Source organism: Heliconius melpomene, chromosome 6 (assembly GCF_056956725.1).
Source record: "Heliconius melpomene rosina isolate 202511_hmr_F chromosome 6, ASM5695672v1, whole genome shotgun sequence".
Taxonomy (NCBI): Eukaryota; Metazoa; Arthropoda; class Insecta; order Lepidoptera; family Nymphalidae; genus Heliconius; species Heliconius melpomene.
In genome coordinates, this window is record NC_140394.1 from 134,819 (window position 1) to 152,231 (window position 17,413).

Genomic DNA, 17,413 nt, shown 5'->3' on the forward strand with positions numbered 1-17,413 from the left:
AGAGGGCAATGACAGGATTATACAGAGAAATAATATAAAGTGATTCATGCTTTTTAGCACGAATACTTTTACTATTCCACTGTAGGAAGAATAGTGGAGCCATTGTGAATTACTTTAAAAAATTTTAAATAGGCTTTGGGCAACGTAGGACAGTAAAAATAAATATAATGTAATAACTTATATTAAACATAACAACTAGGGATGTGATTGTGAAAAGATGTTAATGGATATTACTAAATTAATGGGCTTATAAATGATAACACACCTTGGGAATGAAATGCTCGCTCAAGTCTGTTTCAAAGATATTATTATTACTATTAATTTAGTATGAATTTGTAAATAAACAATTTACCAAAAAACTGTTTCTTGTATGTGCTCTTTGCAGGTCTGAGGGATTAACTTTAGTAAACTGGTGGTAAACTGTTTGAGCTTCAAAAAATTAAGCATGTAATGTATCTATCTCTCTATATAATAAAATAAAACAGTAAAAATATATTGTCTGTACATTTAGTATTTTTTGATTGAAATGGATATAGGGGCACTTAATAAGAATAGAATACAAAAATATATTTTTTCAATTTCTTGTTTGTCTATATATATGTATGGTCATGCTAATCTCTAAAAGTATTGAACCGATTTACGTGAAACTTTCAACAATTTCTTTATTTTAACCCAGCTTAACATCTAAAGTTTATTTCATTAACATCAGTTCATCAAAAAAAAAGTTATAGTCATTTGAATGAACTCAAGGCATGAGTTTGCCTGCAAATATATAGCAATCCATATCTATATAATAAATCTGTATTTGTTTGTAATTAACTTGTATTTTAAACCTACTTTCAAAACAAGGAGGAGGTTCTCAATTAATTATTTTCGATTCATTTATTCGATTAATTATTTCGGATTGAATTTCGATATTGGATTATTCTATTCAATTTAGGTATTTTTTGTAATATACAATCATTACATTTATTTTACAAAAAAATATTATCCAAATCAATAATTTAACATTTAAGGCTGTTTGTTTTTCCATGTAAGGCTGAATGAGTAAATTAAATTATTCATTGACATCAACACATATGACCATCACTCAATTCCGTTTACTAAATGAATAATCATATAGTTCAAGCGGGCGAAGCTGCGAGGGGGCCGCTAGTATTGAATACAGTTATTTGAATTTAGATCATGTGTATACACATATAGTAGGTAAATATTATAAGCTTGCATAATTAAGCATAAATAAGTGCAGTTCTTATTGCGCGCCCTGGAAGAGGCCTATGTCCAGCAGTGGACCCGAAAAGGCTGATTTGATTGATTGAAGTGCAGTTCTTCATCTTTTATCATTACAAAACAGATTTTTAAAATTTATTTACAATTCAGAGAAAAAATATTTGTACACATGTATATTACCATAGAAAGGAATAAATTAAACTCGCATACATATACTAGAACTTATAATTACATACTAGTTTAAATAACAAAAGTAGATGACTTATTTCTTTTCCTTATTCGGATGGCTCAAGACCCTTGAATTTGCCATTGTAAAACGGGATTTTATCGACGAACACCCTCCAGTCGGTGAAGTACAGGAGGCCCAGGAACGCTCCTCCTCCGAATCCAGCCAACGTTGGTAAGAAACTGGCCGCAATTTCAGCGTGGCGTCTGCCCAATTTACCAATCATTTTAAAAATTTTATACTTAAAAAATATTTAATTCGAAAATTTAAGAACCTTCCTTTTCGTCGTATTGTTACGTAAAACTTCTAGTTTTAGCAAACCATGCAATGTCAGTGTCTTGTTCTGTCAATTGTCATTTTGACGTACATTGCACGTGCAGATAATTAGTCGTAGTATCGGATGTCTATAAACTAAGAACTGAACTGAATATCAGTAAAAGGTTTTTTTATTATAAAACATTTATTTTATAATAAATATTGTTAAAATATTTAATATGTCACCATTGTAACGATATTATAAAGTTATTTATTATTAAATATTAAAACATATGTTATTAAAGTACGATACAAATATACAGTTCAGTATTTCATTTGTGGCGTTTCGAGCATGCCTGTTAAACATAATTCCTTACAACGTGACATTGGCGAAATGAATTGTGCTCAACTGGCACGCTCGAAACGCCATATATCGAGAAATCAATCAATCAATCAACATAATTCCGAAGTGAATTGTCATTGTCACGTTGTCATGTTGTCACGTTGTATGGTAAACACGCGGAGGCTCTCAAAGTATAATATTGAAAAGTAGAATATAAAAGCATAATATCGAAGTGCCAATGTCATTGTCATTATTGATGTAAATTTGTTGTTCTTTTGTTGACAGACTCCGTATTTTATTTATGAATTAAATTCACAAAAACAATAATGTAAGTCTAATAAGAATATGGAGTTATAAAGTTTTTGAATAGTATATTTATCGTGAGTGTAACAGTAGTGACGTGAAGCACCATGATGTGGGATTCATCAACGTTTTTGGGTGCTCTAACACCAAAGTTCTATGTAGCTTTGACCGGCACTTCCTCCCTTATTTCGGGAATTATACTTATTTTTGAATGGTGGTATTTTCGTAAATATGGTACTTCCTTCATAGAACAGGTAATATATTAAATGAAAGTATCATTAATCTATTATTCTTATTTATAACTGATTGATAAGTGAAATAAAATGGGTCAGGTCTCACAATCCCAACCTGATTGATAGGAACCTGATCATTTCACCGCAATACCCTCTGTCCAAAATATTTATGTTCACCCATCCCTATCAGAAAGCCTGAAACATTTCATTCCGGTAAAGACTTTCTTAGTACCTATATGTGTTGAGGGAAACCTCTACCCTTAAGTTACACAAGCTAAGTTCATATTTTAGTTAAGTGTGATCTAAAATGTGATCTTAGCTATCTAGCATAGCTTGGTGTGCAAAATTATGATTGCTAATATTACAAGTTTTGGAATTTATTATTATTTATCGAATAATATCAGTACCCAATTCTCAACAGCTACTACAGCAAATTCTATTCTGTTTAACCTTATTATTAGTCAATGTATGTTGCAGTTTTTACTACAAAGTCAAATGATTTTATTCAACATAAGAAATTTACAAAAGGCCATTGTGGTGCATGGGCACAAACAACTTATGTATAAAAATGTTTGTGACATATGGTCGGTTGGACAGACAGTCTGACATGACCAAAGTTTAAGGGGATCTGTTTTTTAAAAGCTTAAAAGTTGACTACGTAGTAAAATTGGAATTTTGGGCCAATCTTGATGAAATAATAATTATTATTATGTGCATGTGCTTTAACTGTAGTAACTTTAATAGTAGTATTTCTTCGCCAGGTGTCGCTGACGCACCTGGGGCCGTGGTTGGGAGGCGGGGTGGCGCCCGGCGCGGAGCCCGACGGTGGCGAGTGTAAGGTGTGGCGCAACCCGATGTCGCTACTGCGCGGCGCCGAGTACGGCCGCCTCTGGACCGCCGCGAGGCGCGCGCCCCTCACCTACTACGACATGAACCTGTCCGCGCAGGAGCACCAGGCATGGTTCGGGGCAGGCGGCGGGGCAGGCGCGGGCGGCGCGGACGAGGCGCTGGCGCGCGCGTGGCGCGAGCGTGAGCCCGCGACGCGCGTGGCGTGCGCGCGCGCGGCTCTGGCGCTGCGTCCCGAGTGCGCAGCGGCTCTGCTGCTGCTGGCGGAGGAAGACGCGCAGACGGTAGCGGAGGCGGAGCGGGTGCTGCGACGCGCGTGGCGCGCGGGCGAGGCGGCGTGGCGCGCGCTCGCGGCGGCAGGGGCGGGCGGTGCGGCGCGGCGCGAGGCGGCCGTGCTGGCGCACGTGAAGAGGCGCGCCGCGATGTGCGCGCGCCGCCTCGGCCGCCTGCGTGACGCCGCGCGCCTCTTCCGTGAGCTGGCACGCGACGCGCCACCTGCTCTGCACGCGCTGTCGCTGCACGAGAACCTCATCGAGGTGCTGCTGGAGCAGCGCGCATACGCCGACGTGCAGGTACACGGTAGTGACTCGGCTTACTATAAATGCGACATTGTGGATTCGATTCCCACCCGAAGGAATGAAATCTCCTCTAGGTGCTCTTGCTGTGCTGTAGCCTTTTCGCTACCATCCTTTCAAAGAGTTTGGTGATCTCACTCAACAGCACGATTGGCCGATACGTGTTCGCTGAGGCCGATTCCGCCAGGCTGCCCTGCTTGTGATGAGGACCAATCTGTCTGTTTTCCACCTGTTGAGGCTTGACCAAAACAGGTAGTAATAGTCCTGGTAAGCTCGGCTCCAAGATTAGATGGGTCAGAGCAACTACGTCTGGTAATGCCGTTGAGCCCTGGGGGTCGCGGGGTTAGGACGGGCTATTGACGGAGGTATAAAGTTGCCCCACTGTAACAAGACGACAACGCCCCTCGGAGAATATTCGTTGTTAGTGTCTGTATCAGAGAGGTCCTGTGTCCAAGCCCGGAAATTGCCGCGCACTATTTGGTACGGTTTTCGCGCTTCCACGATGTCCGCGAGAGCTTCGTCATGCCACTTACCCTTTGCACGGCCGATATATAATCGATACCTAGCTATCTAAGAACAACTATTACTTACTATTATATACAGTTAGTAATTGACGTAGACTATATTTAGTTGGATAGGTACCCCAACTATGAAGGTACCCCAGGTACCCCAGGTAGGTAGGTAACTGGGAAATATTTGACATTTACATAATATATAATAAAATATCTTCAGTTAATGACGAATTAGAATTTAAGTATCGCCGTTGTTAAGTTTCAAATTAACAACGTGTTACATGTGTGTGGGCGCAGGCCGTACTGGCGCGCTACGACGACGAGGGTCTGCCGCGCTCCGCCGCGCTGTGCTACACGGCCGCGCTGCTGCGCTGCCGCGCCGCACTGGCCTGCAGCGCAGCCGCACGCGCCAGCGCCGAGCTGGCTGCGCTGGACGCGCTGCGCCGCGCCGTCGACTACAACCCGCACGTGCCCGACTACCTGCTGCAGCTGCGCCCGCTAACGCTGCCACCCGAGCACGTGCTGCGCCGCGGCGACAGCGAGGCGCTCGCCTACGCCTTCTGGCACCTACGCCATTGGACGCGCGCGGACGGCGCGCTGCGTCTGCTGGACGCCGCATGGCATGCCGCGCTGGCCGCCGGCGCTGGCCGTGCCGCCGCCGCCGCTGCCGCTGACCGCGAGCTCTTGCCTGCGCACCACGCGCCCTCCGCCGCGCCGCGCCGTCGCGCGCCTGCTCTGCTGCCGCTGGCGGCGGCACTATGCGCGGCCACGGCGCTGCTAGCGCTGCTGGCACATCGCTGGCCGGCCGCGGCAGCGGGAGCGGCGCGAGCGGCCGCCGCCGCGCTTGACCCGCGCCGCCTGTTCTAAATCCTAGTGACGTCATCATCTGACCATATTCTATTTATTACATATTATACATATAAGCGTAAATATAACAAATCTTATTCAATCAATTATACCTATCGTACTAAAAATAATAAAAATGTGTTTTGTTATCCTTCAAACAAAATATTATTGTATGAGATATGTATATATTTAAATTTAAAATAATTTGATAACCATAACCTTTATTATTTCAAATTTATACGCATACCCAAAGCCCCAAAACCCACACTCTAGCCAACCCCTCTAACCCACTCTCTCTAAAAAATTGTCTTTTTGAAGTCATATAAATAAACAAATAAAATCAGTTCAGTTCTTGTTCTCTTTACAAAAAAAATTATACAATGTTAATTATGATAGACAAAAAATAACAGATTGCAATAACAAACGTAATATTTTATTTTAACAGTCGGAACTCGGATCCTTATAAAAGATATAAAAATGGTGCCTATGCAAAGAACGTGCAGTAGCCCTTGCCCGCTTATCGTAGGTGTAGGGAGATGTGCCTGCGCGTCGTTTAGCGGCGACGTCATAGGCGTACCCAGTCTTATCTGATGTCTTTCCATCATAACGTAAAACGATGGTGGTTTTTAAATGGAGCAACTGCCATCTGACCTCCAAAACCTCTTTGTGGGGAAAATCCGACGGGAGAGGAATAGGACATATAGAAAAGGGGAAAGAATAGGTAGAAAAGGAAAAAAGGAGGGAGGATTAAAATAACCTTGCCTACGAACCGACTCGAACAATCGCACGACGACGTTGACGGATTGTAAATTTTTAGATCTACGTACTGTTAATGTTTGTGTGGCAATTTGTTATTTATTATTAACTAGCGAACCCGGATGCGGCTACGCCCGCTTGAACTGCTTATACGAATATTTATTAAATATATTTATGAAAATATTTTCAGTTTTCAATAGAATTAGTAAGAAAATATAAGCCTTAACAATTAAAATAAGCTAAAAAAATAATAAGAGGAGATTTATTACTAGAAAAAATATCTGAGTAATTCAAATGATCAAACAAAAGAAGTAAAAGTACTGCCGTCTGCCGTGTGTAACTAAAGAAAATTATTAATATTAGAAAAAGTACCTATTGTTTGCGAGCAATCCCAAATGATTAAAATTACGATACATAAAGTGTACACGTAACACGGTATAGACAACCGAACTGAGATAACCAAACATTCTTTACTAAATATAGTTAAATAACATTAAATAAAAAGTAGAGGGCAGATGTTGCGCAGGATCGATTAAATTCAGATTCGAACTTTATTAGAAGAGAACCAAAGAAAAGTATAAATTAATTATAAACAGCAAATATTTACATAAAAATTAACAGTAGTTCGAAAATTTGCAAAACCATCAAAGTCATCATCCGTTCGCGTCGGTCATACTGTGCCGCTCAGGCTAGATCATTCCGAATGAGTGACATCTCCTTTATTATTTATTAGAATGTTATACAGTAAACTATAATTAACATCTAGATGAAATGGACTATTATATTTATTTTCATAAGGATCAATATCAAAATATAGAAAATACATTAACAAAAATTCGATAAATTTAAAGTAAATTCTTTAAAATGGTTACTTTTGCTTAACTTCAGAGATAAACATATATTATCGCGGACCTTTTTAAACATTATTTAAAGGACAATATTTTTCTACTACATAAGAAGGAGATTTATTACATAAATAAATGTTTACACTTTTACAAACATTCTCTAACATTAAACAATCGGAAACTCATCTGAAAAGAGAAACAACATTTAAAGCTATTGTTTCACCAGTTCCATATGAGTATTTTATCATAATGAATGATTTCGTAAAAGACAGACAGACAGAAATTTCACGTTTCTACCATCAGCAGTTACGGCTGTGCGTGCGTCTTACCTCAGTCAGTGAGGACAAGTTCTTTTATATATATAGATCTTTTTATTTTACCAACAGATTATATAACTCATATATTCAATCATGAATTGTTTGTTTTCATAATTCAAAACAACCAAAAACTCTTATTAAAATTACAATAATGTGGTCAAAAAATCATATTAGAGGATTATAGATTAAACTAATAAACAAATATATTAGACGTCATTCTATAATGAAAATTGTCAGTCAATTCTGTTTTCGAGTGGGACTAAATGAAGTGTCTACTAGTACTAGTAGTACTTAGTTGAAGCGGGCGCAGCCGCGGGCGGGCCGCTAGTGTAGGCCGCCACGCGAGCAACAGGCGCCAGTCGCGCGCTCGACGCGGAAGCTTCTAGATGTTGCTGCCCGCTCCGCCTAAAGACGCGAGTTCTACGTAAAACTTTATTTTCATGACTTTCAATATTATTTTACGGTGGTGTTCAATATAATTTACAAAAATATTCTATCATTGATTAATTGTTCCCGTGTTACCTTTCGTCAGAACGCAGGTAATCTAAATGCTATAGGTAACCCATCAGTGTTCCCGGAGAGTCCGCGAGTAGGTTTCTCATAGTGAAGTGTTGCCGGGGAGGCCAGCACGGATGCGGTCGCGCGCGTGCCATGGCGGCGCGCCGCCTCGTGCTCAACGGGCTCACGGCGGAGGTGGCGGGCGGCGCTGGCGGTGCCGGCGGAGCTGGCGGTGCCGGCCGTGCCGGGAGCGAACTGGACTCCGCGCCGTCGCCGGAGTTCTACCACGAGCTGGAGCTGTACCGGCAGCTGCTGGCGCTGCCGGCGGAGCGGGCCCAGCGAGCGCGCGCGCGCACCCCCGACCCGCCGCCGCCCGCGCGCACCTCGCAAGGTAACTGCCACACTTATATTGCATGTTATACCTACAGTAATATTGCTGTAAAACATGCAACATTAGTATTTGTTGGGGAAAAAGTGGGGTCTAGAATATTTTGTTTTATATATACGTACGCACCACGCTCCTCGGACGCTGCCTCACTCACTGTCACTTGTGTTACTTCAAAATATGTTATTCTGTCACTTCTACTTACAAATTTGCATTTTGAAATTTGTTATAGTTTAAAAAACAGCATTTTAAATTTTAATTTCTGTACTTTTACATACTTGACTGTATTACTTTCTAATATTTTTTGGGCAAATTTAATCCTCTATATCAAGTTTGAGGCTGTAATTAAAGCATTCGAATTATCTCTATTATGCTTCTTCGCACAGCCCACACAGCCCACACAGACACAGATTAATTTCGAATCTATTATTAAACAGCAAGTTTGTAAATTAGTGACGTGAACGTTGTGATATGAACATGGCCTAGGTACCTCCAACAGATTAAACGGAACTTATTTAAAAATAAAAACACGCGGTAAAACTTTGATTCGAAAAATGTAATACACACAACTCCAAAGTAAACCTTATTTATTTATTTATTTATAGCCAACCTTGTCGTGGGTACATATAATAAATATATAAATATACATATAATTATAATATCGGTCGCTATCAAACACGACTGACCTCCCGCCCTGTCCGCAGAGGGCCCGCCGCGGCGCTGCCGCACGCCGGCGCCCAGTAGCGCGCGCGCACCCCCCGCCACCGCGCCCGCACCCGCGCCCGCACCCGCGCCCGCCCTCGCCAGGACTGCACGGGTATGTTATTCATACTGATTTATTTTTTTCTGTTAAAAACTGTATATACAATAGAAAGCTATGAACAAGTAGGATTTTATTAGGATACAGATGTAGGATGTTATGTAAGTAACATGAAAGAAGTTAACAAGTACTCCCAAACGAACGCAGATGTTGTTCGTGAAGCCCGACCCAGATGAAAGTAAAGTAATATGCAAATTGGAGCGTCCTAAGTAGAGCTCGTAGGTAGAGTCAGTATAATTAACGCGCTCCGTAGACCCTAGAATTCCTTAAAAATAATGAAGTCTCATTAAATTATTTCGAAGCGGGGCTACTGCTGTGCTTCGATAGTCCAGCTGTACCCACGCGTGTCGGTGCACAGCGCGCACTCAGTTAAATAAGTCGGAATAATTTATTTGCTTTATTTACTTATTTCATTTAAGTCCGTAATGTATTGTCACCAAATAAGTCTTTTTTCCTAAACTATTAACTAATACAAAGTATCTTTGTGATATTTTGTAAGTGTAATAAAAACGTTCAATAAGTTTTATTTTATTACTAGCGGCCCCTCCGCAGCTTCGCCCGCTTGAACTACATGATTATTCATTTAATAAAGAGAATTGACTGATAGTCAAATGTGTTGATGTCAATGAATAATTTAATTTACTCGTTCAGAAACAGCCTTAAATGTTAAATTATTGATTTGGGTAAGAATTTATAATATTCTTTGTAAAATAACTGTAATGATTGCATATTACAAAAAATACCCAAATCGAATCAAATAATCCAATATCAAAATCGAATCTAATATAATTAATCAAATATCGAATCGAAAATATTTAATTGAAAACCTCCTCCTTGTTTTGAAAGTCGGTTAAAAATACAGATTTATCACAAACAAATACAGATTTATTATAAGTATAAGTATAGATATGAATTGCTATATATTTGCAGGCAAACTCATGTCTTGAGTTCATTCGAATGCCGATAACTTTTTTTAATAAACCGATTTAGATGAAACAAACTTTAGATGTTAAGTTGAGTTAAAACAAAGCAATTAGTGAAAGTTTGAAGTAAATCGGTTCAGTACTTTCGGAGATTAGCGTGACCATACATACAGACAGAAATTAAAAAAAATATATTTTTGCTTTCTATTATTCTTTTTAAGTGTCTATCCATTTCAGTAAAAAATGCTAAATGTACAGACAAAATATTTTTACTGTTTTATTATATATAGAGATTATTATAACTTCATCATTTAATTTGAATTATTCTCAAAGCCAACTGGAAGATATCATTACTACTATGTTAAAGACTTAAAGAAAAATTTAGTTGAAATTTAAAACTGGTTAACATTGCGGGCACGGGGCGCCTCACGCCTTACGGGGTTCTTATCTTAAGGGATCGAAACTCATTCGCCTGTGTTATTTAACACTGTGAACTATTCGTGGTGTGCGGCGGCTTCGCCCGCTTGAGCAGTGTCTTTAAGTGTATTGGTTGATGATATTTTAGTATAGTTATCTATACTGTTATACACTTAAAAAATCGTAATTTAAATATTTTGGGATTTGACATATGTCGTATTTAATAGAAAAAAGTTACTCCCTATCCTTCTGGATAGTACATGCGCACAACAAACGCGGTTTCTACCCGTAAATATCGATCCCACATGATTTCATAATAAAAGGCCTGTATGTTGATCCATAATCTATCTGTCAGTGAAAGTCCCATAAAAATCGGTCCAGCTGTTCCGGGGAATAGCTCAGATAATCAGAAATACAGAGGGACAGACAAGAAATTTATAATTGCTTGTTGCTATTTTAGTGTAAATAACTATACCTGTTGTCACTGTGACGCGACGGTTGTGGGTTCGATCCCCACTCGAGGAAATAAATGTTTATTTACATTTATATTTTCATTTCTTCGCTCTGGTGTCGAGGCAAAGAGCGGCGTTGAGTTACGCCACTCAACACGCAATACCTCCAGAATTCGGTGGAAAGTAGGGAACGGAGTTTCTTAACAGTAAGTTCCCTCTGCCTACCCTGCTGTGCGCGGGATACAGCGTGAAGCTGATAAAAAAAACTATACCTGTACTAGTAGGTACACTTGAAAAACAGTTATTTTGAAATCACATACGGACGCTTCCATTTTATTTATTTATATGGATTGATACAAAATGCTTTTTACATTTAATTATTTCTTATAGTCCAGCTTACTGGTTGCTGACTGTTGCTTATGATATATTCCGGATCTTCAACTTTTATATGTCAATGTAAAATATTCAGCACGCTATCACGTTTTCACGCATCTAACCCGTAGTGTGTGTAACTTTTGTCAATGCGACATGCTAACATTACATTTTACATCAGGTGTGGAAATGAAATAGACTTCTACCTATAGCCTGCCGTACCTTATCTAGTACCTACTTCCGAAGATGTTGAGAAACAAACAAAAATATTTCTATATTTTTGTTAGATAGATTCGTGTTCTATTAAAAATTTTATAGTCCATGGAGAGTTAACAATGCATAAGGATACATTCCCATGACGCCGCACTTGCACCTCGCGGAATCGAACAATAGTGTTGTAGTATTTTGCTGATTTAACTGTTTTGAATTATATAAAATTTTAATAAAGATTCTCTGTCTTCAACTTGCTTTAAAACAGAAAGGTTGTTTATAAAATTAAATAAATAATTTTTAAAAAGCCTTTTTCTCGCCTGAGTAATTTAACTGGCGCAGTCGGTAGGATCGCGGCGTGTTTGGCTTTAATCAAACTCTTAAAGCCCACGAACGGTTTCTATCGTTATTACCGCGATCTATTAAGAAGAATCTACGACGGCGAGACCGGCGGAGCACCTAAGCATCGGAGGTTCTGCCAAGCAGTTGAGTCCCGGTTGGAGATGCAGAGGTTTCTTTGGTGAGTACTTTTGTTATCCAAGTTCCTATGCTATATTTCCTTCCGTATTTTTGTATCTGTCTATATAGCTCAAATCGCGATAGGCATTTACTATTATTGAATAAGTTTATGAGAAATAAATGAAATAATAAATAAATGAAATAATAAATAAATGAAATAATAAATGAAATGAAATAATAAATAAATGAAATAATAAATGAAATGAAATAATAAATAAATGAAATGAAATAATGAATAAATAATTAAATGAAATAATAAAATATTATTTTAATAAATATTATATTGAATTGAAATATTTTATTTGTTTGAATTATTTTGTTAAATAGGTTAGTCGTGATTAAAAGATAAAATGTCTTTTGAAAATTGCGAGAATTCTAGTTTTAAGTTAATTTCAGATTTTATGCCACGTTACGATGGTAATTCAAAAATTTTGAATTTTTATATTAGAAGAGTAGATAATATATTAAGCTTAATAGAGAGCGCAGCGAAACACCACCCCGCTATTGTGTGTTTAATCAAAAGCAGACTCAGTGGAGCCGCAATTGATGCAATAGCATACGAAGAGTTTCTAGACTCTTGGGACGCGATTAAACGCGCTTTGATTAGAAGAATAGGTGAACCTAGGAACGAAATCCAACTAATGCAAGAGCTAACTCGAACGCGACGTAATAAAAATGAAGACGCGGAAACTTTTGGGAAACGCCTTCGAGACATACTTGACACCCTTTTGTCCGTAGGTAAACATAGTAACAAAGAATATTATGAAAACATGGTTATAGAGCAATATACGAACCAGTTAGACTTTCAAATTTCAATAGGTGTGCGTCTAGCCAGGCCTACCACATTAGAACTAGCAATTGTACAAGCTAGGCAAGAAGAAGCTAAGCTCACATACAATAGATTTAATAATAATTTTAATATGTCAAACCCCCAAAGTAAGGTTAAAGAAAATCATAGAAACTTTATTCCATTTTCAAATTCACAATCTAGATTAAATAATCCACCTATGCACGTAAATTCAAATTTTACCCCTAGACAAAATAACTGGACACCAGAACAACGTCAACAATGGGTTCAGTCAATGCTACCATGGAAAAACCGACAACCCTCAGGTAATTATAGACCTTTTATTAATCATAGAGGTAACATCCCTCACCAGCAAATAAATCCACCCCAAAAAATATCAGATGTGACTATGAGGTCAACAAATAAACCAGAGAAGCCGCAGTTCGCAGTGGAGGAACTCTTCTACACAGACGAGCCACAGGAGCAACAACTCAATGAGTATTCCCAACACTACACCCCAGGTGAGTATTATTATGATAATATACATATACCAGACGAGCAGGATACATATGAACCAGTTAATGACGAAATAAGTAACCAGCAGGATTTTACGTTAGGCATAGACCCAGACGTAAAGAGATAGTAAAAATAAATAATCATGATAAAGATCATTTACCCTACATAGTAATTCCCGAATTTAAAGGTAAGTTTTTAATTGACACAGGAGCTTCTAGATCCCTTATTTCACCAGAAGTTATATTTAATTCTATTTTTCAAAATTGTGTAGAATATGAACCATTTGAAATAAAAACAGCCCATGCGACAACACAGCATAGTCATGTAGTGAATTTACCATTACCCCCAATCTTTAATAGTAATATTCTTCATAAATTCCTTATTTTTGATTTCGACCCTAAATACAAAGGACTTATAGGTCTAGATTTATTAAAATCATTATCTAGCAATATTAATTTGAAAAATAAAATATTACATACAGCGACAGCCGACATACCTATTTATTTCGATTATAATAAGAAACTTATAAAAATAGAACCAAAGTGTGAAAAACTTATCACGTTAAAAACAAACTATACTGACGGATTTTATATCTACGACGATTATATTTGGTCTAAGGGATTAACATCCCCTGCTGCTATTATTAATGTTAAAAATGGAAAATTTATAACTAAAGTCATTAATACCAATTCAGAAGGACGAACCATATGTAACATAGGTACATTTAAGTTACGACCATATAATGTTATATATAAAAAAGGCAAACAAAATATAAAAGCCGACGCCTTTCCTATGAATGGAATATCTCACAAAAATGTAGAATCATTATCAACCGTAAATTCTAATAATAATAAAGTCGACAATATAATTGACAGTATATCCCAAGACTTAAGTGCACAAACTAGTGAAAACGTAGCGCAGGTACCCCTTGTATCTAGTAATAATAAAGATAACAACATAGAGCCTGACAATGACAGACATAAGATTCTCACATCAGAGACTGACAGTACGAGTATCAGTACTATTGTTCCTAATAGCTTAGTGTCCACTAACCATTCCCAAACAGATAACAAAAATAAAGGCTTACTAATTAAATATAACGATAATGACAGACAAGTTAGGCAGTTTAACCCTAAAATAACGCCCAGTTCGAAATATAACCCTAAAATAACACCCAGTTCGAAGTACAGAGTTGATAATAGAGTAACTAGATCATTGATAAAGGACGTATGTACCAAAGTAAATACTACTGAGAAGAAAATAGTATCATCTTTAAGGAAATACATAAGAAGACCACATAAGGTAGGTGAAACAGTCTATGAGCAAGTAGCTAAGACGGCGCTCAGAGATGAAGCCATACCAGATTTCAAAGGTCCGTATAAAATAATTAATTTGCACCCTTACTATATAACGGAGATTATAAAAAATCATCCAAACTCTAATTCTAATAGAGTTCGTTATAAGTTGCATCGAAGGCCTCATCTTGTTTCAGGTCCCTCATTGCCGGAGCCCTCGTGTTCCAGACAAGAGCCAAAATAATCATAGACCCTATAGATAATACCCATGGAATTTTATTATTTAAAGAAGGTCAAATTCTTAAACAGAATGATACATTTAACCTTGCTTGCACTTATAATATAACCAATTTGCACGTAACTTTTAAAGAACTTATATCATTGTATGCGAGTACTAAAAATGCAGAAGTTAATAATTCATCTGAAATGATACATAAGGCCTACAGAGATCAAATAGAATATAAGTTAGATTTAATTAATAAAAAGTTAATGTTTATTAATCCTACTTCTAGAGTTAAGCGTGGTATTATAAATGGACTAGGTTCGGTAGTAAAAGTTATAACAGGAAATTTAGACGATAACGACGCTATTAGATTTGAAAATGAAATTAATAAAATTCGTAATTCAGTTAACAGTATTCAAAACTTTCAACGACATTCAATAACGTTAGCTAATTCAACAGTAAATGAATTTTCAGATCAATTAAATAAGATAAACGAAAATCAACATCGTTTAAAAATTGTTTTAAGGAATATTACATTTCATTCTAATATTTTTATTAATCAGTTGCATTTTCTAGAAATATACGTACAGCTAGGTTTTAGTTTGCAGTCTATTTTGGATAGGTTAATGTTACTAGAAGATGCTATGACATTTTCAAAGTTAGGTGTAATGCACCCTAGTATTTTAAGCCCTAGAAATTTAATTTTAGAATTATTAAATTTGCAAAAAATATATTCCTTTAAAACAGTTACAGAAATTAATATTATTAATGTAAATAAAATAGAGCAGTCTATTACGGTGAAAGCATATAGTACAGAACATTTCTTAACTTTCATCCTGGAAATTCCTTCCATTGCTCCTGACATATATGACTATGTACATCTTTATTCCATTCCTGATAAATATAATTTAACAATTATTCCTCAATCCAAATTCCTTATACTTGGTAACGAAGGGTACACATATCTAAACGAAGGATGTAGAAAAATATCAGAAGGGATACAACTCTGCAAATCACTTGAAATTAAAAGCATAAAGAATTCCGAGGACTGTATTATTGCTCTCATTAAACATCAAAGGGCTAATTGTACGCAAGCACGCATAGATTTCAAGCTAGGAAAACTACAAAAGGTCTCAGAGACGTCGTGGCTAGCTGTTTTGAAAGACTCAGAAGTAATAAGGACTCAATGTGGATCCAAAACAGGATATCAAAGGATATCAGGAATAGCTCTAATCACCATAACAGATGATTGCATAGTTCAAGTCATGAATACAACTTTAAGAACGCATATCAAAACTATCTCTATTAATGAAGTTATACCACTACCAAAAGAAAACACACTTTTTGTAAATGAAGTTCACTATGAGATAAAACTAGAAGATTTATCTCTCGATTCCATACATCAACTTGCAAATAGTATTCAAACTCTCGAAGAAGATGAAGAAATGGATTGGCCTATTATTATGTCTATTCCTAGCTGGCCTACGATCATTATATACATTTCTATAGTCGTTTTTATTATGTGGAGAACCTACAAACATTTTCGGAGAGTCCCGGAGAAAACCAGCAGCGAGGACGCTTCAGGAACCTGCAGGACCAGCTTCCATCTTAAGGAGGGAGGAGTTAACAATGCATAAGGATACATTCCCATGACGCCGCACTTGCACCTCGCGGAATCGAACAATAGTGTTGTAGTATTTTGCTGATTTAACTGTTTTGAATTATATAAAATTTTAATAAAGATTCTCTGTCTTCAACTTGCTTTAAAACAGAAAGGTTGTTTATAAAATTAAATAAATAATTTTTAAAAAGCCTTTTTCTCGCCTGAGTAATTTAACTGGAGTCCAAACATTTTTTTCGCTTAAATTTTTTATGTACATAATATTTTATTGGTTATAGAGTTATATTGGTAAATCTATACTATTATTATAAAACTGTGGAGTAACGTAGGGTGTGTTCCATTTCTCTAGTTCTGATGTCACCCTGCGATGATGTGATAGTGTACATGCGGTCAAAGGTGTCTCTCCCGCTTAGTTCTTAGTTCCCATTCCTCTGCGGGGTGTTCTCTAAGTTATTTCTGTGTGGGCGACGCGGCAGGTAAAACCTGGTATATTGTATGTATACCTCAGTGAGCTGGACACACTGCCGCAGTTTCTACTGAACCGCACAGTAGTGGAGTGTCACTTATCCAGATGGTATATTGCTATCGCTACTACTGCCCATACCTTGATAAAAGAAGCGTGTTTCCTTTGTCACACTGGTGACTGGTCTGTTGTGATTGTAAGCGACAAGTGCATTGTAGTACAGTCGCGCGCAGCAATCCCGCGCACCCCGCTAATACGTTTTAGGAAGCTTCCTTTTTACTAAATATTGTAATGGCTTCTTTTAGGAGTTCATCTTATAATATTATTTACGATAGTAGTAATTAATGAGTCAATTATAATGCATAACCCTTTTATATAAAAACGTTAATTTATAAATGTTATAAATAAACACCGATCTTTGTTCGTGGTGCTCTGGATTGGGCAATTATAGACACCAGGTGTTATGTCGAAAATACCTATTTATAATGAATATTTTTTTGCTTATATGTAAAAATCTGAAATAAATATTCGTAGGTAGGTCGTGACGGAGATGGAGCTCGTGGCGGTTCACTCGCGAGTGATTTCTGCGAGTCGAGCCAAAAATAACCAAAATTGTGAGTAACGT

The 17,413-nt window shown here is 37.5% G+C and overlaps 3 protein-coding genes across 6 annotated transcripts in view; 2 read left to right on the forward strand and 1 right to left on the reverse strand.

Moving 5' to 3' along the window:
- Nucleotides 1–1,439: 1,439 nt before the first annotated feature.
- Nucleotides 1,440–1,802, reverse strand: LOC146537990 (cytochrome b-c1 complex subunit 10-like). The gene has a single exon (XM_085186933.1). The coding sequence runs from the start codon at nt 1,680–1,682 to the stop codon at nt 1,506–1,508; it is 177 nt and encodes a 58-aa protein (XP_085043059.1). The 5' UTR covers nt 1,683–1,802; the 3' UTR covers nt 1,440–1,505.
- Nucleotides 1,803–2,181: 379 nt separating this feature from the next.
- Nucleotides 2,182–6,308, forward strand: LOC146537991 (protein ST7 homolog). Of its 3 annotated transcripts, none has more exons than XM_085186919.1 (3): nt 2,182–2,382; nt 3,352–4,008; nt 4,821–6,308. In XM_085186919.1, the coding sequence occupies exons 2-3, from the start codon at nt 3,445–3,447 to the stop codon at nt 5,388–5,390; spliced, it is 1,134 nt and encodes a 377-aa protein (XP_085043045.1). In that variant the 5' UTR covers nt 2,182–2,382; nt 3,352–3,444; the 3' UTR covers nt 5,391–6,308. The 3 variants fall into 3 exon arrangements, with proteins under 3 accessions (XP_085043045.1, XP_085043043.1, XP_085043044.1); XM_085186917.1 differs by having other exon boundaries at nt 2,188–2,611; XM_085186918.1 differs by having other exon boundaries at nt 2,188–2,611; nt 3,352–4,015; nt 4,821–5,342.
- A 367-nt stretch (nt 6,309–6,675) lies between these two features.
- Nucleotides 6,676–17,413, forward strand: part of LOC146537992 (uncharacterized) — a 223,461-nt gene continuing 212,723 nt past the window's right edge. Inside the window, exons 1-2 of one of the 2 annotated variants that reach the window (XM_085186915.1) lie at nt 6,676–8,176; nt 8,875–8,987. In XM_085186915.1, the coding sequence (XP_085043041.1) occupies nt 7,939–8,176; nt 8,875–8,987 (351 nt within the window). In that variant the 5' untranslated portion in view covers nt 6,676–7,938. The remainder of the gene's footprint in view (nt 8,177–8,874; nt 8,988–17,413) is intronic. The other variant, XM_085186914.1, reaches the window with a different exon arrangement.

Excerpts from the sequence above, each read along its gene's own strand:
- LOC146537991 (XM_085186917.1), top strand. The coding sequence starts at position 2,465 with ATGATGTGGGATTCATCAACGTTTTTGGGTGCTCTAACACCAAAGTTC. Across the intron at positions 2,612-3,351 it reads GTACTTCCTTCATAGAACAG|GTGTCGCTGACGCACCTGGG; the intron begins GTAATATATTAA and ends TTTCTTCGCCAG. Across the intron at positions 4,009-4,820 it reads GCGCATACGCCGACGTGCAG|GCCGTACTGGCGCGCTACGA; the intron begins GTACACGGTAGT and ends GTGTGGGCGCAG.
- LOC146537990 (XM_085186933.1), bottom strand. The coding sequence starts at position 1,682 with ATGATTGGTAAATTGGGCAGACGCCACGCTGAAATTGCGGCCAGTTTC.